Consider the following 26,036-nt stretch of genomic DNA (forward strand, 5'->3'; position numbering starts at 1 on the left):
CAGGCAATTCGAAACAACTCTTAATGGTCCACCTTATTTTGACTTCCAGAATCACCCCTTGAAACGTCTCCCAAGGGTGGCTGAGCACCCTACGTGTACGGCAAGGGATAAATAGGAAGCAGTGGAAACGAAATAAAATAGGAGGGAAACGTAGCGAGACAGATGAGATACACAGAAGGGAATAGACGGAATGAAGACAGAAGTGCATTAAGGGGCAATGAAAGAGGAGCACGAGCAGTAGAGGAAAGGGTGGGATTCATAGAGAGGCGGCGAGCACAGAGGAATGGAATACTTGAAACGTAACCACGCCCGTGGTTAGTCAGCGAATTTTTCCGTTTACGTCCACCAGCGGGAGTTTGTATATTACGCGTGATTTTACGCTGACGTTTTGCGAAAGTGTTTCATTCAATTTAAATAAATACATCCAATTATTGGTAAACAACGCAACGTAACAGCGAGTATTCGTAACAGGAATCTTCGCATTTTTCGTTCGACGGAAATTGACGCAGCGGAAATTTGCATCTCCATTTCGTGGCGATTAAACTTTATTGAAAGTAGATTATCTAACGGCTGATACGATGCAACGATGCTCGTATCTACGTGTGCACGTTGCAGGTAATACCTTGAAGGAACGAGGTTACACGATTAATGAGAATTTCCGTGGTTCGAGGGACACAAAGAGAGAAAACTGCGGCCGTAACCCTGGTACAGAACGATTTACGAGCCTGCTCTGCGCGTGTATGCGATATACGCTATGACCGTGAAGTTGCAAAATCTGCTCGTATGACATTGTATAAAAAATCTGCGCTCAAGGCATTTCGCGTAAAAACCGTGCTGCTATTGTCGCTAATTATTCTTCGATTTTATTCGTTCTATTATTAACCAGTGCTTTGGAGATCATCGATTAAACACGCGGCGATAATAACGCTATTCACAACGCTACCATTCATACCAAATTCAATGGAACAGAACAGAAGAGAACAACCGGGGAACGGATTACCATACTTTGTAATCGAACGGTCGGCAAACAAATTGCACATCATTATCGGTAAGCTTACTGTAATCGAATTAATATTGCAGTACATAATTCAAGTTCTCGAATATCCAGACAGTCCATACAATTATTGCCTCGGCCACGTGAAAATTTCATAGGAATTATTCCTAGACAATGGTCAGTACGATTGAAAAGCTTGCAGATTAGAAGCTGAGCGAATTATTTTACAAATGTGAAGTTTCCAATAATTTGAGTTCTAGTAATTTACATTTGTTGCAGACAGTGACTCGAGTTAAAAAAAACTTTGTCCCATTTGGATAAAACAATTAGAATGTTTACTATTTCTGTTTTCCTTTTTTTTTACGTAATAATTCCTTTCAAGTATTCAGGGCTGCAGGCGTTTCGCACCTTGACTAGCCAGAAAGCAAGAGAAAGGAAAAAGAAGCAGAGGAAAGAGCATAAACATGGCTGGAGGGATCCCGCGCGAACTGCATGGGCGCGTTACAATGGAAATCCGACCTAATTGCAATAAACCAAGCGATCAGTTGATGACTGGATCTACGAGGTGATTTCACGGGAGGATTTATCGTGGAAACACGGTGAAGCTCGTGGATGAAATTACAAATGCTGAATTATGATTACAATAACTGGAATTTATGGGGCACGCTCGCGGAGCGCTCCAAAACACTGGCACGCGAATTTATCGTGTACCGAGAGTTACGAGTGGTGCATTTGCAATGTAAATCTTATGCGAAATTAAAGCAAACCAAACCGGGGCCGGATGCCGTACAAATAAATCTGGCCGAGTAGTTTTGTCCGAGACGAAAATCTGTCTTGTGTATACACGTTTCCACGAGCGAGACACATTCGCGCGTACTTAAAACACTAGTCTACCATATTTGTTCCGTTCGAAATGATCTTTGAACGAAATGAAACGATACACGATCATCTACGATAAACGAAAACTCTTAAACGCAACTCATGAATACAACGTTTCATTATAAATCTCTGCGTATCGATTTTGCAACGGCGTAATGGAAACCTACGTTCACCATGATGTACCAAAATGGCAACCGCTTAGAGGACCAACTCTTGCGACACCGTGACGCAACGCAATCGAACAAGAATAAATAAATCGTACAAGGTAAAAAAAATTCTCTTACCTTGAACGAGGCAGGAACATCGAACCATCGATGAACACAGAACCGGAGAGCAGTATGTACCAGCTTGTCGCCAATTCGCCAGTGCTGAAACATTAAATGAAACTTACAATGGGATCCAAGGATGACGTAAGAGTAGATTTAACAGTCGAAACGAACGAGCTTAATTTTATAGGTAGCCGATAACAATTATCGATTATTACGAAAATTCTCGTTTTCACGAATGACTGCGCGCACCGGAAATTCAGAGGATGGTAATTAATTTTACGACTGCAAGAACTTTACCGGTTGTTCGTAATGGCAGCCATCGTGTACGTGTATGATAAATGCATTTCTCGCATTCATGGACATATGGATCAAGAAACCCATAAAGAGTTATGGATTAATATAAATATTCATTAGCGTGCAATAGTAATTCCATTAACCAAAGCACGAATTTAATAAGGCTTAGTTTTAACGTTCGAATAGAAGGCAGGATAAAAAGTATTGGTAGTTTATATAAATTAAAAGTATGGTTAATGGATGGTCAAATGAATTCTGCCTCAAAGAGGAAGGTTATTATAGAAATACTTTTAAAACACGTTATACCACATTGTACTGCTTCAAGAAATAAGCACAATGTTTAGATCATTGGTACATGTACATTCTAATTACCACATTGAAATGAAATAAACTGTGTTAATCGAAAAAAATGTGAGACTTGACATTTCGCTTGTCTAAACTATTGCACGTTGTTTTTCCATCTTCTGTCTTACTCTCGAAACAAATTCCAGATATATATATAAATATAGTGGAACGAGCGTTCTACTTACTTGCAAATACTTGTTACATTACATTCTTTTTTCACGAAGGTAAAATATGTTTCCCTTTCACCAACTAACACTACCTACTCGTTCTTTAAAATCGCGGGAACTGACGCGAACGATCGAACGAAAACGTTGGTGACATCTACGATCGTTCGAAACGTCGTGTCGGAACGCCGACTCTTCTCTGTACAGGGTAAGACAGAAAAACGTCGATAAAACAGCGCCACGGAAAAATTTCTGTCGATAAAGAGATTTCCTATGTCTATTTTTATCACGTCCTCCACGATGCAGTTTCAGGCAATGTAGAAAACGTTTTCACGAAGAAAATATGAATTACTATCGCTAGATATGACCGCCCAATTCAAATAAAGTTACTGTATCCTTCATGTTCATACCTCTATTCAAAACATAATTTTTCGATGAAAAAATAAGCTAAATTTCATATCTATTAACGTTACTGCGATTTAAGAAGAATCAAAGTTTACTGTTCGAGCGAATAAATCTCGTTTAAGCTTCGCGTGTCTTGAAAGTTCCAACTTTCTTTTGCAAAACGGATTAACCTACACCGTTAATAAATTCATATAATGAATAAAGAAACCACTTACTAGTAAAGAACGTGATTCGCATGGTGCCTCTCGTATCGCACAATTTTGCAAAGTCCACGAAGAATGGAATCCCTGCACGGACGTAACGCTTCCAGGCCCAGCAGACCATAGTATATGATCTGTAGATCCTGAAACAAAGGAAAAAATATCAATTACGAACAAACAGTAAATCAGAAAGCGATAAACAAAAATTTCCATCAAACAGGATTTACAGAGAATACAATTTCCATTTCGCTTGTTAAAGGAAAGCTTTCTTGAACCTGACGGAAGATTGAAAAGCAAAAAAAGATCAAACAATAATGATACACACTGAACAAAAATCGTGAGAAAAAATTCGCGATACGTAGCTTTAATCTCATAGTTATCCTAAATTTCCAAGCGACGAAAAGAAAGTTCGAAACAAAACGGAGGCAGCTCTCGTCGCGAGGAATGTCTCGTGCGCCCAATGTTCGCGAAAAGGTGCTCCCAAGGCGGATCATCGCCGTGTTCGCGACTGTTCTCGTCGGAATCGCGACGATCGAATTCAAGTGCCGGCGATCGACGTATCGATGATAGGAACGAGGCGATCAACAAACACGAACGAGGCGCGCGCCAACGCAATTGCCTCTGATGCGACCCTAATGTGCCCTGTTATCGTACACCGCGATCTACCGTGGCAACGTTATCCAAATTGATCATACGAGCCGTGCTTATTAACCGTGCTGACACGATCGAATGAATTTAATAAAACGGCTCCTTCTTCCTTGCCTCTTCGCGCATCCTCCACCATTTCGCTGCTTTCGCGTACAATGCTGCCTCGGTCTACGTCCGCTTTGGAACACGTCCAATTCGGAATGCTTTCTGTTTCGACGTGACAAATTTTGCTCGATATACGACAATTTTCTGCGAATTTCGCGCGATTTCTAGATAATTATCTTCGAAGGGAAAGTTCAGTTACATTTGGAGAGTTGATGTATCATAAACCGACCGATCATACAGGTAGGGATATCAAAACAGCAGAATGGTCAGGTTTTATTGCAAGTGAACTCTTCTTCCACAGAATGGAATGTTATCTGCTTCTTTTTATATTTTAGTATTAAGCAGAGCAGTGGCGGCTCGTGTAAACACTTTGGAACTCCAGCATCCCCTACTTCCACTTAATATCATCGATAACATTTAACACGTTCACGCCGGGGCGAAAATCTACGTTTCTCCGCGTGAGGCGGGACTGTCTTATCGCGTTAAGCTTCGTGGGGCGGGGCAATATCGTTGCGAATTTGAACTCGCTTATTGCGAAGGTAAAATTATCTTTTCTTCTACAGAGGCGGTTAGAATATATTTGAATTTTTGCCCTTATAAATAATAGATAAAATGGATCTGGAGGAAAGTGGTTCGTCTGAAGAAACGACTAATTTTCTGAAAACGCGTGACCCACCGGTGGGTCACGCCGCCCCACGGAGCAGTCAAGTGTGACCCACCGGTGGGTCACGCCGCCCCACGGAACAGTCAAGTGTGACCCACCGGTGGGTCACGCCGGCGTGAACGTGTTAATATAATGAGTCTTTCTTCTTTTCTCATACTTGTATAATATATAATCCTTAAGCTTAGTGTCAGTAGCCATTCCTTAGTTTATGAAAAAGGTACAAAAGTCTTTGTATGGAACTGGTGCTGCACCCCCACTAATTTTAGCCGCGAGCCACCATAGAAACAGTGTTTAAATTTAAAAATCTATAATAAAATCGCATTTTGTACGTTTGAACAGTATTTAAATTATTTTGCAACCCCATTAATGTCAATATAATATCAACAATAGCTTTTTTTTATGAGAACGGATTAGTCATTTTTACATTACTGCTTATAGGAAAGTTTGGTTTGTTATACATCCTGTTCGATACAAAAGGTATCACTGATATCGAAATAATTACTAAGAATTCTTAATGACGACTACGTTCCTCTGCGCGCGTGGAAATTAGAACTCTATCAAAATGCGAAGGAGAGGAGTGGCCGGAAAAAGGGTGAAGAAAAAAAATGCGGGAACCGTTCGGATGAAAGGGGTATCAATTGTACGAAACGTGCGTGGAATATGCACGCCCAGTACCCGACCGTTTTAAAAGCAAACTAATCACGGATCCACCACCGTCCAGCTCCATAAATAGGAGGGTTTCGGGGTTGGAAACGTTCGAGGTTTCGAGCGATTCGCGTGCAATACGTTTCCCGCGGATTGCATTCAAACGGGGCGTAATTCTAGTCAAAGCTGGAAAAGTTAATACAGTTGAATGTACCTCGACCGATGGTATAATAACCGAGCGTATTGTCCGATCTCGCATTACTGTCAAAAACGAGCGGAAGGGGGTGAGAAATAAATTTATCCGTGTGCTTCAAATAATAAAAAAAGAGCCTGGTATTACAATAATTACGATGAAAGCAATAAAAAGGCTCGATGAATCGATGAACCCAGTGTTCGAAAACATTTGCGATTACTGCACTATGCGTGATTAACAGAAGCACGCGCGTCTCTATTCTCACGCGAGAAATATTGCTCGCCCTCTTTTGAAATATTTGAAAAGTATCGAATAAAATCGACTTTCCTTCGTCCACGTGTTGTTCCATTAAAATTTCCTCTCGACGAACTCGCGGAAGAGACCTAGGAAATGAAATAAAAATGGCTGGTTCGTCAGGCGAGCAGAGGCGAACGAGACAAGTATGGATCGATGACGCAAGGGATCGAGAAGGAGTAAGGATTCAATTTCCACGCTTGATTTGCCGCTGGACAAGCGGCGGTCGGGTCGATCGACTTTCCATAGAGAAAGAACGGGAAACTTTCGTCGTACGTGGCTCGCAAGTTCACCAGACGGACAACGAGCGCGGCATAGTTCGCGGTAATTAAAGCCGTGACACGCGACCTGTATTAAAACGCGGGCGGACTTTCGCGATAATCGATGTTACGCGATCAAGTCGAACCTTATCGGAACCGACGCTCGTAGACCAGCATTCTATTCCGCGAGCGTAATTTGACGAGCGTGCAATTTAGCGAAACTTCTCAGATCGTTAGTCTCGAATCATCCCCTTGGCGGGCTACGAGTATTCCGTTCAACGAGCTTTCTCTGCTAAACTTCGGACCAAGTTTCACGCGTTTTCCTTCCAATATGGGTAACTGGTACCTGTTTACGCCGCACGAGACTAAACGTTCACGATACTGTTATTATTATCCTCTTCTCGTTACTTTTCAAATGACTTTTTTGACGCTACTTACGAGATACTCGCTGGATTACTAGTCAGACAGTTTTATAGCGAGATACAAAGCAGGGTAACTAAAAATTGATAGAATTTATGATGGATATTGTAATTGGTTTCGAGTATCAATTGCGGATAACCAATTGTGATAATATTTTTGAAAAAGGGGTTATATATCAGCGGAATATACTTTCTCCACCCCTAAAATGGAAAATATCCGACGTTATTTGAGACTGCGCATAGGTGCTCGCACAATTCTATTACGAATTCTCCTCCCATCGCTTTTATTACAGGAACTCATGGGTTTTTATTAGCAATTCTTGTCTCATCACTTTTATCGTATTACCCAACCTGAACGGAATACTCAAACGAAGCGCTTGAACTGTGGCAACGCGATTGTACGAGAAGCAAGGCAATTGTATCGCGGACAAGTATGGTTAAAAAATCCTTAAAAAAACGCTCGCGGTTAGCTCGAAACAACCAACAGTCGTTCGAAATTTCATGTCTGCATCGGAAAGTTTGCCGTATCGCGGTCACGCGATTAATCATTCCACCTGCCGCGTGTATTTCGATAGCGTCACGCTAGATCCCTAATCGAATTCATCCGTCTGCTTCGATGGATGTTTAATCGAACTCGGAAACTTCGCGGCCCCGTTCCACGGGAATTATTTGCAACGCCAGCCACGATTCGACATTAACGATTCGCAGACCCACCCAAAGCAGAATTTAAATGTAACATATTACTGAAATTCTCGCCGCTCGAGAAACGAAGCAGAACGAAAGTAAAGACGTTCGTTACTCGTATGGAAGGTATCTCTCAGGCTTCGTCCTATCTCACGTTTCTACTCGTTCCGCAACAAGAAAGACAAAACGTACGAAATCCCCTGGAAACTGAACCAAGAGGGAGACACAATTCCAAGCAACAAGTTGTCCAACCTCCTGTTTCGTTCGATCCTCTCGAAGACGATAACCTGCCCGTAAAATCAATCCTTATTACGAGAACAACGGACGCAGATTCGAGCAGCGCGCGCTCTAAAGCCGTGGCTTCAGCTGATATTGCGCGTAACGCCGGCTGATTTATGTAATCCCCGAAATTACCCTTCCAAAAACGCCATAAAATCGGCTCCACTAATGTAACGCAATGGTCCCGCTGACCATGGGTGCCGGTTGCGATAAGGGACCCCCATAAGAGGCTCTCGACCACCGTTCAAAGCGTTGCTGTACAGCCGTTTTTCCCCCTCGCGATCCGAGCCGAGACAAATGCGTCTTCGAGGGAAATTCGAAACGAAACGCCGCCGCTGGGAACGGTTCAACAGGCTGGAATGGAAGACAATGCTGGAAAATACGCTCGAGAGACGCTTTCCTTCGTATCTGTCGTCTTCCTTTTCCCGCTACGGTCAGATAATCGCCACGAAAACAGGTGACCACGAATAAAAGCGAAGCTCTTTAAGGTCCCTTATCGCGTTTCACTTCTTAGGGGCCGAGAGATTTACGTCGTTTGAATTTTAAGCAAACCTGCTCTGCTCCCGCTTCGTACTGGCTTCCGCCTTTGTACGTTACGTTTAATCGGACGGTGGAATTATTTCTGGGCGAATTATGACCAGCTGTGCTCGCGAGAGGAAAGCAACGAGTGTACACGCGATTCTTTCATTAATTTTATCTTGAAATACGGAACTAAATGGGTGTAAACTGATTTTCGAATGTTGACTGTCAGCTTGCAAAAGGTGGCTCGAAATGAAAAAATATCGTGTCCATTCTTGGTTCCCATTCTCGTTCGTGCAACGCGAGATATAAAAATTTGAGCTTCGTTACTGAGAATTTTTAAACACCGTCCTCGTAGATATTTCAAAAACCCACTCTAAAAGCTTCGCAGCTTTAAATATTCGGTTTCTAAATTATTCTTCCTGCGACGCATCGCGTGCGTGTGTCCAAAGCACCGCGCAACGTACGGTCATTAAATATTCTCATTAGATCCCGTAGCAAATGTACATTTTCGTAAAAACTGGATGGCGATATGGAACGTGCATAAGAATTTATTTATTGCACTATCGCTCCCAGCCTTTTTTCAACTAAAGCACGAATACTATCTACGTTCTGTATTACATATATATCATATAAAATGTACAAAAATATTTACCAAATAAATCGGAAAATGCATTGTACATTTGATTTGAAGAGGTATAATTCCTCGTATTTACATTATTATGGCAAAATTAAGTTCCAACATGATATTGCTCTAGAAAACGACGAATTAAAAAATCGTTCAGCCACACACACACCTCAAACCTACCGCGATCTCTTCGAACGTTGCTCTATCTCGCAAAAATTGCGCGTAAACTTGCGCGCACCCTTCGAACGAGTAACGAAAAGTAACAATGTCGCGTCGAGCGGAGCTCGAGGGTGAGTTTACCCGTCAGACAGGGTGGAAATAAGAGCGTGACCAGGGAGAGACTCGCGAACGGAGCTATTATACGGCGCTGGTCTGTCTTTAAAAAACGCGCGGAGCGCTCCGCGCGAGCCGAAGCGGTTTCGAAGCTCGTGCTCGGCCCCTCGTTCTGTCTCCGCCTTTTTCTACCTTTTTCCGTGGGAAAAGTGGAGCGAACACCGGACGACCTTCACGTACGGATCGCGTGAACCTGCGTTACGTGCCGCGTCTCGTAAGATTTTAAAAGGGGTCCCGTGGAGTCGCGTAAATATCAATTATTTCGACCCTTCGGGGACCGTCGTACGTAACAGGGAAACGAAATTTCTATCTATTATGGAACAGTGCATTCCGCTGTACGAAGGCGGATCAGGCTCGTCGCCAATAGTTGCGAGGGTCTCTCTTTCTGTCCCTCGCTTTTTCATTATTGATTCGAAACTGTACGCGCGCTATCGACAGAAAGTTGATGCAGAAGTTAATGCGTTCATCTAAATTATTATATATGTTGGTTTTCCGTGGCATTCGGTAGAATTGGTGAAATGAGATTGAGGAATAATTAGAGTGAGAGGAGAGGAAGCTGGAAGAGCGGGTGTCGCGAAGGCAAACGCGCCACGTACAGTTGTACGTGGATTCGTATCGTCACTGCGGGACAAATCGACGATTTCCTCGACGGAATCAAGGAACATTTAATTGAACTCTATCATGAAACGGGGGAAGGTCTCGACAGCTTGAAATTAAGTCTATCAAATTGTCCAATTGACCGTTTAGATGCGCCGTGAAAGCGGCAGAAATATTTCTTACATTTCTGACGACTCACTCGAGCTCTTCGAAGAGCTTTACTTTACTTTAAATAACTGTTCGACAGTCATAATAATGTATCAATCACCGCCCACCATTCCATTCTATTAATTACACGAAATATGACCACCCTCCTCTCTATTTTCCAATATATTTTGAAACTTGCTAAACTATTTCTAATCAAATGAAATGTTTCGCGATACAGTTACCCTGTAATCGTCATGTTACGCACAGAAGTAACGAGACCAATCGTTTCCACCCCAATTGATTTCGCTCGATAAAGCGCCGCAGAAATTATATCGCGTCGCACTCGCAGAGACGTAACGAGCACGTGTAATCATCGCGTACGAGGTACTAGCCTCGTAGCTGAAGTCGCGCGGAATTAAATCGAGCTTGAAATTACATTCTTCAGGGAGCTGTTACGAGGTAGCCAACGAAAGGGCAAGTAACCCGTATATTATTCAAAACTGGTCCTTACGCCGCGTATAAGCCTTTCGTTCGAGGAAAAACGCCGATCGCACTTGGCGAACAACGCTGGAAAAGAAACGAGAGAAAATACGTTCTCAGGGGGAGAGCACGTACCAAACCGAGTGAATTGTGTTCTACTAATAAAAAAACACACTGCTCTCGTTCTCTTTAATCGCTCGTACACACGGCTGCTTCGGAATATTCATGATTTTCCGTTACGAAGAATACGCGGCTCCTCGACTTTCGAAATATTCGTTACCGGCTAGCGAATTGATATTCCCGTTTATTTCTTTTCTCTATCCTCCGCGCGATACTTGAAATCGACCATACACGCGGTGTGAATAAAAAATAAACCGGACGAGTCGAGACTGAAATAAAAAGTTCATCGTCGACGGTAAATATTCGCGTTCTTTAACATTTCGCAGAGGTTCTGCGAATCTTGTCAGACAAAATTTCGTTTATTCGAACGCGTAAGATTAACGACAGCCGATTTTTCCCTGCCACGAGATGGTATCTTATTATTTAAAAGTATCGAAATGTCATAAATTCTCCTGAGATGAAAGCGCGAGGTTCGATGTCGAAGCAACAATAAAATCCAACCGAAAGATTGAAAATAGAGGCTGAAGGTTTCTATGCGAGCGGGAACGCGCGCCGTCGAAAAATCCGTGCGTTCGTAAACTCATCGTGGAACGTCCCAACTTCACCTTTTCCCAGACGCGAGTGATCGATCGGGGCTAGAATCGAACGGAACGAACGCGCGAGCAAAGATAATAAAGTTTGACAGTTTTGTTAACGACAAATACACGGTTATATCGTGGCAGACGAAGCGCGTACGATGGGCGCGAAACGTGTTTCCGGGAGAATGAAATTTCAAAGACTCGCGGCAGCTTGTTCCGCTGTTTCCGCGAATAAAGAGAATCGAACGGAACAGGAGAGAGAAAAAGGGAACGAAGGGTGGAGGACAAATGGAAAAAAAGGGGAAGAAAAGCTGTCAATTATATTCATCGGTTGAGGACGTCGCGGCAGACGCGCATTGTTGTTTAACACTGGATCGCGCGATGCAATTTTGAAATCGTACAGTTTCAACACTGTTTTATCACTTAGATTGAAAACTTATATCCTACGCGAGACAAATTCTAAAAATCGATGATCCAATTATTACTAATTGCAAACTAAGCTCGCGTTTTAGTCCCTCAAAGATCTAAATCGACTGGGAGCAAAAGAAATCGAGGGCACGTTCGTTTTAAAAGCGAAGTAAATTCCACGACCGTTTCTCCTTCATTTTAGAGTTAAAAAGGACAAAAGAGAATAGTTTCCATTTCGAAAATAGCGTGTATTCCGCGCGTGTGGCGTTCAATAAAATGCAGAGATAAAAAAGACGTTGCAGCGATAAAAAATAATTTGTGTAATAAAGGGTCAGAGCCAGCAGGGTGGCCCGTTCCCGGGTCGATAATTCGCACAATATCTGAGACCTTCATTGTGCCCGAAATCGCGTCCGTTTCCCTGAATTTCGATGTCTCCCTATTTAACCGCGGCTTGCAATGGTGCACGCGCGACACTGCACGCGGCAGCCATTCTCCGCGTTCGCCTCGCGACTCGAGCGGTTGCAAATTAGCACGAAAATAACGAAGGGAGCAGAAGGACGTCTGGGAAACGTTCGCGGCATGGAATTCGACCATTTTTCTCTTTTACCCTCCTCCTCTCGCCCGTCGCCCGTTTCCTTCTCTTTTTCCTCGTGAAAATGCGTGACTCAGGTATTTTTCTTAATTGGCCCGGGCGACGACGAGGACGATCGATACGTCGAACACGCGACGACGTTAACAGTTGCTAAATATTCTACGGATGATCGCTTTAACTTGCGATACTTTAACCGATCGTGGACGAACGTGCGAAAGAAATCGGTGAATTTAAGAGAATTCGATGAAACGTGATTGGAACTGGAAGAATGAATACCAATGCGATTTCGAGATACGTTTCAACTGTGCAAGGCTTACTTCTTAGTCGGTGTATAAACCAGATTGGATGGAAGATTATTGAATTTAATATTCATGGGAATTCTAATCTTCGTGTTTGTTTGACGCGAGGAAGATTAAAATGTTATTAAATTACGAGTCCGGCTGGTATTCGCGGAATTTCGAATTCGCTACGCTGAGAAAATTACTTGGACAAGTTTGCCCCGGTGTAAAGATAGATTCTTTAGATCGAAATAGAAATTCATTGTCTCTGCTTGGCGGCATAACTTTCAGAAGCGGAGTATCCACCGTTCTAAAGCAAAATCTCAGTCACGAACTCTCACTTATATGTTTAGAATTCACGGAGCTCGAATTCCGTGAAATCTAAAATGGAATAAATTTATACAGAGCGCCACCGCGATCCAAGAACGCGTAGCCACACGTGATCCAATATTGCGTTTGCATCGTCCGTTTCGAGCGATTTTGTTTTACTTCCTGTGCGCGATGGATCTATGCTTGTAAAATTTCACACGCGCCAATGTTTCATCGATAAAAGTTCAATGAGAGATCGTGTAAAAATCCGGCTACGATCGGACCATAGACTGCTCTTGTAAAAGTCTCTAATTAACCAACGAATCACTTGTAATTATTTTTATAAACGACACTACCGCCTGTGATACTCGAAGCGGTATTTAATTGGCAATTACACGAAATCCGTAAGGAAATAAAAATAATATTGCCGGTCGAATTATTTCTCAGCGAATGCGGCGATTTTTATTGAAACGTTACCAATTTGTCTTTTTTTTGTATCGCCTTTGCCGCACACGTGACAAAGCATTTCATCGCGAGAAATCGTTCGATCGCATTGATGGATCGAACCACGGGGAAAGGGACGCTGCGATGGAACAAAGCAAGCCAGTTTTTCCGATCGCAATCAACCGTTCGACGTTCGAATTAGAAACGTACGATTGGTAGTTAGTTCAGCTCCTGATGGAACAAAGAGAGGCGAAGGTAGTTAAGAGTAAAAAAGAGGGCTCGCCGTGGAATATTTAACGATCTCGAAATAACTGCAACAATTTTCCTCCCATTCAACCCTTCAGCCCCGATAAAATCTTACCGTTCAACAGGATTTAAATATCGACCAATTTCTTTTCACGCTGTTCAACCCTTTCTTCGTGTTTAAAGGAAGAATGAACGGGGAAATTTAAAGCTCCACTCGCGATACCGGCGTTAAAACGAACTCGATAATCCGTGTTACGACACGATAAGTATTTTTATATATAATCGTATCTATACCGATAGAAATCATTTTTCTGCGATAAACTTCAGTTTTAATTTCTCGAACGTATCTAAATCTCGTGAGCTGGAAAAATTTCCGCTATTGAAAAATTCTGTACACGGGTTCTAAGTTATGCGAATGTTTAAAAAGTCACGAGTGCCATTAAGCGATTAAAGTTCTTGTTTATACAACATTATCGATGAAAAAACCGCGATTTCCATTCGAGTCGACGAAGTCTCGTTGGCCGTCGAAGGATCAACACGCGAATCCAATACTTCGAAACTATTTGTTCACGGTATTATCGGATAAAGATGTAAAAAGTCTTAACAAGAACTTTTAATGACACTAGTTGCAGGATTGTTAAAGCTTGTCCACCGTTGCAACGCCGCGACAGTTTCCTTAACCGTGAAACTTTCTCTACGAACTGTCTAAACAACAAATCACTCAGACTCGAATAAATTTTATTTAAATTGTGAAAGTAAAAATTAAAAATTCAAAGTAACTTTTGCAAAATGTACCTCAATTATTCGTGTTACCATCTGATTAAGCGGGTTACGAGTTAAATGGATCATATCGAAAATACATAAATCCTTTTAGATATGAACCATCCTTAGTGGCAAGTAAAGAATCTTGAATCGAGGAAAGTAATTTAATCGAAGCGAAAGCGATGGTTCTTTTTCGATAAAATTTCCAGAATTCCATCCGCAGGGGTCCAATAGGATTATAGAAAGATAAAACGCGGCGGATTATTCGTTTGGAAAGTTCAAGCAATGCTGCAACTCGAGGATATCGACGACGCCCTTTAACCTTTCCACCGCTGTAAAATGTACCCGCGAATACGTTATTATGCGTACACGGTTGCATAAAATCGGGGATTATAGAGATAGCGACCACACTGGATGGCCGATTCGGGGATATTCTTATTAGTTTTATTCAGGGAGGATCCGCAGTTTGAATCGTGAATATTTTAAGCAATTTTTTCGAATCCGATGAATATTTCATCCTGCAAATATATGCACAGGTAGAAATATTTCGTACGATTTTAGTAACACCGCAACAATGATTTAGAGTCAGAAATGTTATTCTTCAGTGAAAACGTAGCTTCTGCTGGAATTGGAAAGAGTTTGGTCATTCACGGAAATTTCTTGATACGATTAGAAATCCCTTTGGGAATCTCTGACGCGCGTGTACGTTTTATTTGTCTCATACGTGCAGCACGGTGAAAGTTACGACTAACCAGAGACAATTTACTTTCATATTTTAACCATCTGTTGAAAGTTCAATCCGATTAACGATCGTCAGTTGACAGTGATCGTTCGTTAAAAATAAGCGCGTACAAACAACTTGCAAATTGATTGCAAGTTCGTGGGAATTAATGGCAGCGAATATGAGGTTGAAAAATTCAACAACTCGACGGTTCGAAGGGTCAAGCATTCAAAAGGCGTTCGAACAACTCAGAGTTTAAAAGATGAGTGAATTGATGAAATTTGATTGACTCACTTGAAGCGTTCGCCGTTCCGGATCGCGGCAGAGCGCCCTGACGAAATGTGGATCCAAATAGTCCGTCATAGTAGCCTACTTATAGACTACTCTGCGATCCTTATCCTGCGTGCTCCTGAATCCTGCTGAGGGACCTCTTTCTGGACATCGCCACCGGAATGGTCGCGACGTCTGATTCTCTAGCCTAAACGGCCGATCGTTTCGCAACAGTCTTCGCGAAGTCTTTCACTTTCATTCTCATTTTTCTTCCCACGATTATTTCCGATCAAAATATCCACGTACGTTCGAGATTACAGCTGTTCATGCGCGGTGTCGCAAAAGGTACTTAGAGGAGAATCTAATCGCCCGTTCTTCAGTGGCCATTTTTCTGCAGCGCGTTGGTTCCAGGTGACGAATTCTGTAACGATAAAGATAACGTTGCGTTAGAAAAATAGTAGAAATTATTGATTCATATTTAATTAAGTATTCCGCTAACTGAATTCATTAAATATAGCATGGTTTCGAGTTAAAGTCCATTGATGAACCGTCGATGCAGAGCCTTACGCTACTTTCTCTCCTCCACGAGGATCAAAATTAAATTTCCTTGAATCGTCCTGCACGTATCTTCTCTAGTTTGATTCGGACTCTATTTCGTCGAACGGTATCAACTTGCGTTCGATCCGTACAGGCAAGCGCGACTTCCTTTATCGTGGCCATAAACCAGTCCGAGATGATTATGCCTGTTACATATTCAACCTTGCTGAATATTCACTGTAACTCGGAGCTGCGGATTAACACATCCCCAGGCCGTGGCGAACTTAGAATCAACTTCCACGATGTACTCGTTTCCAATCCGCTCGAACCAAGCTAATTGCAAGTCAAATTATCCCCAAACGATCGCGATTGAACTTACCTACTCGCTTGCCCGTATCAACGCGAGAAACAAACGAAGAACCCGGCTAATTTCATGCATAATCGCTAGGCTCGATGGCAGACCCATCCGATCTATCGTGTTCCACAGAACGGTCCCTAAACTCCAAGCTGCGTGGAAATCTCGAAAAGAAATCGAATGCTAAACAACGGCTGCTCGCTCGGGCAAGCTCCTTGATCGAGGGACGATAGTACAGAAACGAAAGAGTACCGTTACGAATTATGAATGAATCGCGAAACAACGTGCAGGATGAATTATAAGCGCGACGGAAGTCGCTCGTTAAGGCGTGTTGCACCTGCGGATAGATGCGGTGAAACGATAGCGCGGCCGGTGGAAATAGGCGCGTCGACCTTTCCGCGATCGGATCTCTGTTCGTTACGCGATGGACCCGGTGCCGAAATGGACCTGGCGGCTGAAACGAACCTGGAAAATGGAACACGCGGGGGAGGTGCGCACGAAGGCATCGATCTCCCGGTTCATTCCCCGACCTTGGCGTATGGTAGCGTCACGCGAGCCACATACCTAACTAGCTTCGCCCTGTCGAGGCCGTGCCAGGAAGGACCGGATACCGCGATCGACGGACCATGAAACGGGCGATTCGATCCGCGTGGAACGAGACCAGGTCGCGGCCGCATCGCGATCCGATCCGCGAGAGACGCGACCAGGTCGCGGCCGCATCGCGATCCGATCCGCGAGAGACGCGACCATCCCGCAAATCAACTTGATGGACCGCCACACGCGTCCCAACGATGGACGCTGAATCAACGAGCTGTGAGACTTTTTCGCGCGAGTTCCGCGTTCTACGGAAAAGTAATCGATGGGGTTCTGGAGTTTTGATTCTTCAAGATTCTATTGGAATCGAATCGATACGCGCGTATATTCAGAACGATCGTCATTGCTTCGAATTTGCGATATCGTCGTTGATGGTAATAGATGATGGATATGGTTCTAACGCTACGGTTCTAAATAGTTTGCTCGACGTCCATGGAATGTAATTTCAAGAGAACGTAACATTTCGTTCCATTATAGATATTGCACTTCCTGCTGAAGAGTACAAAAGTAACTCCGTTTAATCTGAAGCGAATGATCGATCGATCCGTGCGATATGTTTGGCCACTCTTTAACTCTACTTCCTCCATACTTTCGTCGCGGAACAATCTACATTTTTCCTTACGTTCGATGCAAATACTTAAAACATCGAGCTGTAATTTCAGCAAATATTAGATCTCGCTCTAAGCTACTCCAACTTTACATTTAATATTAAACGTCTTTCATAATTCATAGCAACGTGAAAAATGTACACCTTAGCAGTCCCCTTTTAATTTTGCAAATATGCACAGTCGTGCTAGCTTTACACTTAATATATAATTAGCAGGGTGATTACCTCAATTTCTGACACGGATTTTATCTGTTGCGTTAGAAATTTCGCTTGGAACGCTGCTGCTGAAGGAAAAGTCTTCAAGGAGCTCGAAAAATCAATTTCAAATAGAATACGCGAGACGAATGAAACTTTTGATTAAAACCGACTCGTCCTTGCCAGACGTAGCGAGTTTCCGACTGAATAGTGCCCGATAGTCCGCGGAATGTCTCTGTCGCGATCGACCAGCGGCGACGTTGATTTTTTCCAGCCAATTCCTGCGCGATTCTATCAACGGGACACAATTTTCCGGGATCTAAAACGGCGAACCGCGTGTATAACAGAGGCCAACGGGGATTTGCTGGTCCTATCGTTGCAGAAAACGGAGACAGAACGCGGAGATTGATAATAAGCTGTGCCGGAGCGGGCTCGAGTAACAATGGTTTTTCAGTGAGACACTTTTAATCTTCGATACGCTGGCTGGTGAACTTTTGTGCGAACCCTAGACTGGCTTACTGATTGAAAATACCAATTTTTCACCGACTCTCTTACCGATATATACATATTCGTCGTTTAATCGTGCGCAAGTGCTTCGTTCACGTTATTCGTTTAGAAATTGAATGTTCCTTACGCGTTTCTATATACGACACAACTGTGCAGATGGACGATACACCCTCGCAGCTAGAAACATTTCAAGGTAAAAGCAGAGAATGCGTCGAACGAGAAAAATCGAGAATTTCAGTGACAACCAGTGTTCTACGATAAAATCGAGCGGGAGGGCAAACACGGGAGGTGAACAGTTTTCAATTTCGCAGCTAGCCAACGCGTCGGCCAGGAACGGTGCCCGTCGTTCCGGTTCGGGCAGAAAATTAAATCGTGCGATCGATAAAAATGAGAGGAATCGCAGGAAACGTCGCGAAGTAGCAGAGAGGCATCGCGAGAGGCACGGGTAACGTCGACCTTGCCGATCGTTTCTGTTTCGACTCCTATTACTCGTTTTATCCGTCCTCCGCTTCTTCATCTTCCCGTAGTCCACCCTGCTCTTTCTTCCCCTCGAAAAGAAACTCGCCGAGCCGGCATCTCGTTCACAACCCGTCCGTACCCGTATACGTACTACGGCTCGCGTAAAACGGAATGTCGAGGAAGAAAACCGCGCGTGTATGCACCGTAAGAAACGTCCCCAGAAGACTAAGGCCACGGCTTTTCGCTGCGCCTCCACGGTTATCAACGGTGACCATCGATTTCGTGGCCTTTTCCCAGCGATTTAATTTCTATTTAAACTATCGTCAGAGATGCGAAATAAATTATTCTTCACGATATCTGTTAAGAGATACGATAACGCCCTGTAGAAACAGTGGTGCACTGGTACCTCGTACATTGGTAACGCGTAATGGCTCCACGTTAATTAAAAAGGTTAGACTTATAGAAATTTCCCTCCATTTCGCTTTTGGTTGTTTACGAGCTAATTCTTTTCTGCGCGCAACACGGTCCAATTAAGGTTTTCTTTTCCATATCGTGGCGTGAACTCGTACCACGCGGATCGGAAACAAACGGCCAGGTTTTTACCTATCATAAGCTAGTTAAATTCGCGGCAATATGCGTGCGATGAGATTTCTCCGCTTCTCAACCCGCCTCTCGTCGTAATTGCAGGATTTCATGTTCGGAGAATGATACAAAGAGATTACTTAATTAATTACGGCCATTTAGATGATCGCGAGAGAAGGACTATCACCGCGAGTTCCTCACGTGTTTCTCTATTCTTCACCGTTCTTCCACCGACGCTACGCTACTTAATTGCTTTCTGAAACGCACTCCAACGTGTCTAATGTCTGGCCTTATGGCAGTTCCGCTGCAACTCATCTGTCGAGCTCCTCTGACGATAATACCGCGGCGGGGAAGAAAAAAAACGAAGAATGCACCTGCTCGCGCGATTAAATTCATTCGCGGAACGCCAGCGAGCTGTCCACGCGTCTAAGTGGCATTCCGTGGAACTGGAGATGGTAATTATGCAAGCTCGCTAATGCGCTCGATGCCCGCCTCGAAGCCGTCTAACCTGCAGCTCCCGTTCAGCTTAGCACCCGTGATGTGAACTTTCGGTGCTGGCCTATATACACGGGTATTTTTATCGGTGACTGGTTAACGCGTCTCGTTAAAGACTCCGTGTGTCGGACCAACGCGAAGGGAGAGCGTGAGGGATTGCTCGAGAACGTAACACATTTCGATCGCTATCGTTGATCGTCTCTTCGCTCCGATACGATCGAAAATAATTGACGGCGAAGCGTTTCGGAGTAAAACGTTAACGGAGTGTTTTTGCCCCGTTCCATTCTAACGTTGCACGTGCGCCATTAAATTGTGCATCGTGCATTACGCATCATTTTCATTCGACGAAAGTGATGCGAATTATCGAACGATGACAAATGGATTTTCCCTGCTTTTTCGAATAACTCGTTGATATTTTGCGAAGGCTAATGTTCAATTTGGAGACATCGTAGATTGCACCAGTCGTTTCTCCGAATTTTGGAGTATTCTACTCTTAGATCAAACGCAGGAACGGAACAAATTGTCGATACGAATCAATTGGACCTACATTGGTAAGGAAACTAGATAATAGTCATTCCGTGACATTCGATTATCTGCGGAATGGTTACTGGAACGTATCGATAACATTTGACATGTTCGATAAAGAAACCTGCTTTTTCCAACGATTCTCTGATAGGATATTGCGTTCCACATACGATCCAACGGTTACGTTTCGTCATCCCGTGAATCATCTATGGACGCGGATGAATTCTAATCGCGTTAAAGCATATCCATCGCCATTCACGCCATTAATTTACAGAATCGTGTCGAATAAATTAATAGTTTATCAATGAGAACGAGCGCGAGAAAAGTACGGGGGCGCGACAGCGAATAATGTATTCCGCGACGCGTTGCAAAATTGTTTTAATCGAATCTCTGCAATTTATAATTCACGTGTTTCCTTTTACAACGCGAGCATCCCACTGGTTTTAATTTCGCTTCGTATTCGCCAGCGTTCGCGATCCTTTATGGGATTTTCGTTCCTTTGAACAGTTTAAGAACGACGGTAGTTTATGCGGAGTCAACGAAACAGATTTTTGTCCAATGGCTATTAAACAAAAGGTACATTCCGCAGTTTAGCCGGGCATAAATCGTCCAATGATTTATCGCAGACGTTGAAGCACCGTTCTAGCCGCGAGTCGCATGTTTAAGAAAACCGGAGGCAAGTCGTTGATCATTTTAATGATCCACGAATTATCATAAGTAGAGGTAAAGCATAGCATGACGGTCACAGGAAAGACTACGAGATATACCACATGAAATGGTGGATCGCAGCAACGAACGTAGAACGAATCGTTACGCTCGTTGTCACAGTAATGAGTTGTATAGAGAGGCATCAAAAAATTATTTACGATATTTTATTTATCATTCGTTTGCTATTCGAATTGGAAAGAATCGGTAACCGTTAACGATTACTCTCTACGATTGGAGACCGTCGAATAAAACTGTCGCCCTCGACAAACACATTAATTGCCTCGACCCAAGATCGTATCTATTTTAATCTCCGAACAAATAGGACCGTGTTCAAATATTTCACGTTTCTTTATTAGAAGCTATTAAACGTTGCATCGGATAACGGTTCCATTCCCCGAAAATCCCTGCGCGAGGATACATCGAACCGTAACTGCGACCACGATAATTGCACCAGTTACTCGCACGGTTTCAATCGAAACGTTCAAACGAGATTCAAACGGGATGCGAGCTATTCCCGACTGATTTCGCTCGATCCCTCGATTCGCGGATTGATAATGACGCGGTCGCATAGGTGTCCGCACGGTTAGCTACTTTCTTTCTACGGTTTCGTGATGATTGACAGCGCGAAGCGGGACGACGCGCGTTTGTCAGCGGTTCGTCGCGGCCTCTGCACCGCAGGGAACCGAACGAACGATCTAGATTTCATTCAGAGATGCTGTCAACGATATCGCGGACACCGTTCGGTGTCACGAGAACCGTTCGTGCGCGATTGCGCCGCGTTACACTTACCCCGCGTTTCGTGCCGCGTTTTACAACCCCTTCTCTCGCCTTCGCGTACCCGTGCTAACGCGATGGGACGTACCTGTTACGGCTACGTGTACCCCCGTTTGCTGGCTTCAAAACGTTCGTTTCAGAAGTACAGTCGTTACTTTCCTTCGTTAGTAACACTTTGAAGAAAGCGTGAATCGCGTCGAAAGTAAAAAGAAGAGATGCTGATTAGATATCGTACGAATTAAGTTGCAAAGTAAATCGAACAAGAACCTTGCGTACCCAATTCTAAATACCATTAGGTAACCAAAATTCGCAACGTAACTGAACGTAATACCAAACGAGCCATAACGATGGTATAGCAAAAAAAAAGAAGAAATTCGTTCATCTTGCGGGAACGATCCAATTCGAACGTGACTCGAAAAACCGCGAAGGAACACGCTCGAACGAGCGGAACGGTCCCCGTTCGACATCGACGGCCTCGCAACGCGAGCATCGACGTCCTTTTCGTCTTTCCTTTACCGCGAGCTGTTTCCTAACGCGATTACGAAAGAGTCCCGTTACGCGAATCATCCTAGATTTCTAGGACACCGCGAAGCGTTAATCGCCTCCGTCCGCGCTGAAACGCGGCTGTCGAACGTCTTCGATAGCGAGCCGAAGAGGGTCGACCTCCGAAGAGGGATCCTTGGCCTACTGCGGCCTCGTCTACGCCGCCTCTGTCAACGTAATAACCCGACCGCTGGCATCGCCATTAACACTGGCCAACACACACCCCACACCGTCGCGATTAGAAACGCAACGAGCGACCTACGCCACCGTAATGCGCGTACATCCTCATTAAACCGAGCGTCCCTCCCGCTTATCGCCACCGGCTGTGTTTCTTTTTTATAACATTTTATTAATTCGACTTTGCTCGAGCGGCGGCCGCGCGCCACTACTCCTCGCTGGTAGCGCAACTGCGAAACCGACCTGCCCTCCTTAAATCGTTGCTCGCTGAAACCTTCGATCCCTTTTTCCTCTCGCTGAACATTTCGCAACGTTTCCTGCCTTCGCTGCCTCTCGCTGGAAATTCTCTCGGCTGAAGTTAAACGATGTGACACTTTATTTACGGTTATTCAGTTTTCACATTGAATGGCAACCATTGGAATCGTGAAGTAAAAAGATTGGGAAAGCGTACGCGGATATCGAAGCAGAAAATTTGCTAGCCTCTCGTGGAGGGAATAATTACTTTGCGATGTAAATGGTTCACGGGAAATGTTAGGGAGGAACGATTCTGCCGGCAACTGTTTAAACTGGCTCGATTAGAATCTAAATGTTACCGGATTGTTGATGGCGCTCGTTGCCACGAAAATAGCAGGGAAGCCCTGCTCGTAACCCAATTGCGTACGGCTTTATTTCCGCCTCGTTTATTGCATTATCGCGTTAATTACATCGAAAACTCGATTATCCCGCACGGGCCAGGAAAACAAAAAATAGTCGGCCGTTTTACAATTATGTAGATTTAAACGCGAGCTGCTGGCGTTCGACGAAAGACTCTCGTTTCGTGGTCCTCGCGTCGAGGGGGAAAATCGAGTTGTGTGGATGGAGAACGCGGTAATAGCCGTACAGGTTGGGAAAATTCGCGAGGTAATCGCGAGGAAAGCCAGTTGCCATACTTCTATGTGAATTCTGCGCAATTCTGTGGACGGCGATGCCTCTTAGAAACTCCTCGACAATGGACAATGCGTAACCGAGTAACGCGAACAACTTATTTGGAACGATTCCTTGTCACGCTCGATACAGTTACGCGCAATTTTAGCCGTTTTACAACAAAATTGCAAGAATCTCTTCATTGTTTACGATGGATGTGTTTCATCGACATCTGGGATTGTTTGAGAGAGAGAGAGAGAGAGAACGGTTTGTAATACTTTGTACATGGTCCACTTCGTAAACTGTGATTGCTATCAATCATTTGCATAGAAAGACGGTCACGTCGATCGTTTCGGATTTGCTTATTCATGTACCGGACGCAATAATGCAAGTGCACAATGAATTGGCGAATCGTTTCTAAGTTTTATCTGCATGGATGTAGACCACGTATCGTCTTTCAATTTTCAGTGAGGTATAGCTGCGCCACTTCCTACCTTCCTACGATTTTTCATCATCATAAATATAGTTTTTTGGTGTTGGTATTTTTACTCGTAGTATTTCCTACAAATTTTCGAAATTATAAATAATATCTGAATAAATTGAATTTAAGAACCAAGTACAAACTAACAGACGTAAGTATCGTTCTTAATAAGCTGTCGCTCAACTTCGCGAGCAGACTTCGACTGACCTTACTCCGCTTCGTATATTTAAAACGGGAGATCGATAGAGACTAGATCCATCATCCACGAATAAAATTGATCGGCAAATAAGTCGCTACGCCCCTGGTACGGAATTAAAATCCGCCATCGCGCGGAATAATAACGAGCGATTCAAGGCGGAAATAATTTACGAACCCGTTTTCTAACGCGAGCCAGCAAGGTCTCGAAAACGACGCGAACCGCTGCTGCAACTTTTAATATTTACGCGGCCGAGAGCGAAGTCGACGCCGCGGCTAAAAGAGGAGCCCGTCGTCGGGCATTTTTAATTCCCCGCGGAAACCTAAAACAACCCGAAGGTGTACGCGACTTTTTTTGGCGAAAAAGCGGGGATCAGAACCGTGGAACGCGCCTCGAGTGCAGGCGCAAAGGGTGAAATAAGGGTGGCCGACCCTCCGATCTCCACCGTGCTCTTTCTCCCTCTCCTCTTCAAGCCACGTCGAGTCCTCCAGCCCGGGAGGGCACCTGCGACAGGTACTTGGTTCGCGTGGAGAACGGCACTTCGTGTACACTTCAAAGTCGACGCCAGGGCTGTATATTGTTATCGTACTACGATTTTTAATAAATTTCCACGCGTAACCGTGGTTACTCTTAACTAGCGGGGTCGCATTCTAAGACTTTGAACGAACCAATTGCGGGAAACACTATTCGTAATTTAAACGTATATTGAAGTAACCAAAAAGTCTTGGAATAAGAAATGTATAGGAAGTATAGATTGAAGAAATAAATTGTGTATTACAATGTAATACAGATGGATCTACAAAAATATGAATTTGTATGTTTTAACCGTAGTCCAAGTGCCTGTAATGATATTGTCTCAATCATGGTTATAGATAGGATAATGAAAATTACAAAATGTTTGCGTTGAAGTTGCTACCTACTGCCAGTATCTTCAGCTTATCATGTACGACGTAAACCAGACAGGTAACAACCTGATTACATATTTACACAAGATAATTAATACACCACATAAATCGACCTGAAAGCTTCTAACGATTTTCTGTCCTGCGGCGAACTATCACATCCAGCAGTAGGAATATTCCATTTTATCTAGCAAAAAAACTTTTTATCTAGCAAACCGTTGTGCACGCAAAACCAGCGTATTCACACCTCCTGCGACATGTTTCCTGCGCGAAAGCGAGGAGAAGGGTGAGTAATTCAAATCAACCGCGCAATTATCAGAGGACTTCCGTCTCGCCTTGTAACATCAAATGGAAAATATACAACGTACGGTTCCGATCGAACGCGAAAGCAAATACGTTTTCCAAGTCGGGAGGCAATACTTTCGCCCCGCGGAAGATTCATATCCCGGGGACGTAAATAACGGTCAGAGGAAGACCTTGTTTGCTTGCGGATCACGCAAAGATGATCAAAAGGAAACACGGAATATTCACGGCCTTCCCGTGGCATCGAACCTATCGTAATAACCATTTCTTACTGGCTACTGCGTCGTTGGTCCCAGTCCTGAGGAAAGGGGTAGGGAAAAATCCAAGTTGAAAACGGGTCTTGAGCTGGAAAACGCATGGCCACTCTCTCTCCGTACACTTAACCGTGATGCGTGGGATAATTCTCATCGTGTTATTACCATCGTTCATGGCGTACGCACGCGTTACTCCTGCGGACCGTCGATATACACCCCTGTTCGAGACTATCGCCTTATTCTACGCTTAATTATAATAATCGCCTACGGAACTTTACGGTAGCAATCGGGAATTTCGATAAACATTGCGCATACTGATGATTCAATAGGTGAATAATATAGAAAAATAATTGTACACTAGAATTATTCTACTAGAATCCTCTACATCTTTCATTCCTGAAGGGGTTGATTCTCTCGCGATCCCAAAAGATCGATACGCGTTGATGTACTTCTTGAGGTTCGTTAAGAGTTACCAGCGCAATAATTATCTCGTCTTGCTCGCGTTCTCGAAGCTGTCCGCCTCCTAGCAATGTTGCACGACGGATATGAGATGGAGTATCGACCAGAGGAAGCACAATACGCAGCGACGTTGTACGACAACGCGACGCGCGCTTTTCTCCTTTTTTTAAAAAGCGCAACGTGGATACGAGTTCCTTTAGCTGGAAGCGTTTGCGTCTCACGGAGATTCCCATCATATTTACATCAGCATAACGAGTTGCTTCTATTCGCGGCGCGTCAGGATTTTTACTACGATACGATCCGACTT

At 43.9% G+C, this 26,036-nt stretch overlaps 1 protein-coding gene across 3 annotated transcripts in view; it reads right to left on the reverse strand.

Moving 5' to 3' along the window:
* LOC143433192 (rap guanine nucleotide exchange factor 2) overlaps positions 1 to 15,377 on the reverse strand; it is a 147,502-nt gene extending 132,125 nt beyond the window's left edge. For all 3 annotated transcript variants that reach the window (XM_076910389.1, XM_076910390.1, XM_076910388.1), the window contains exons 1-3: positions 15,198 to 15,377; positions 3,566 to 3,693; positions 2,158 to 2,241 (exon numbers count right to left, since the gene is read on the reverse strand). In XM_076910389.1, coding sequence (XP_076766504.1) covers positions 2,158 to 2,241; positions 3,566 to 3,693; positions 15,198 to 15,266 — 281 coding nt within the window. In that variant the 5' untranslated portion in view covers positions 15,267 to 15,377. The remainder of the gene's footprint in view (positions 1 to 2,157; positions 2,242 to 3,565; positions 3,694 to 15,197) is intronic.
* Between the last annotated feature and the right edge of the window lie 10,659 nt (positions 15,378 to 26,036).

The sequence above is a fragment of the Xylocopa sonorina genome, chromosome 2 (genome assembly GCF_050948175.1).
Source record: "Xylocopa sonorina isolate GNS202 chromosome 2, iyXylSono1_principal, whole genome shotgun sequence".
Taxonomy (NCBI): domain Eukaryota; kingdom Metazoa; phylum Arthropoda; class Insecta; order Hymenoptera; family Apidae; genus Xylocopa; species Xylocopa sonorina.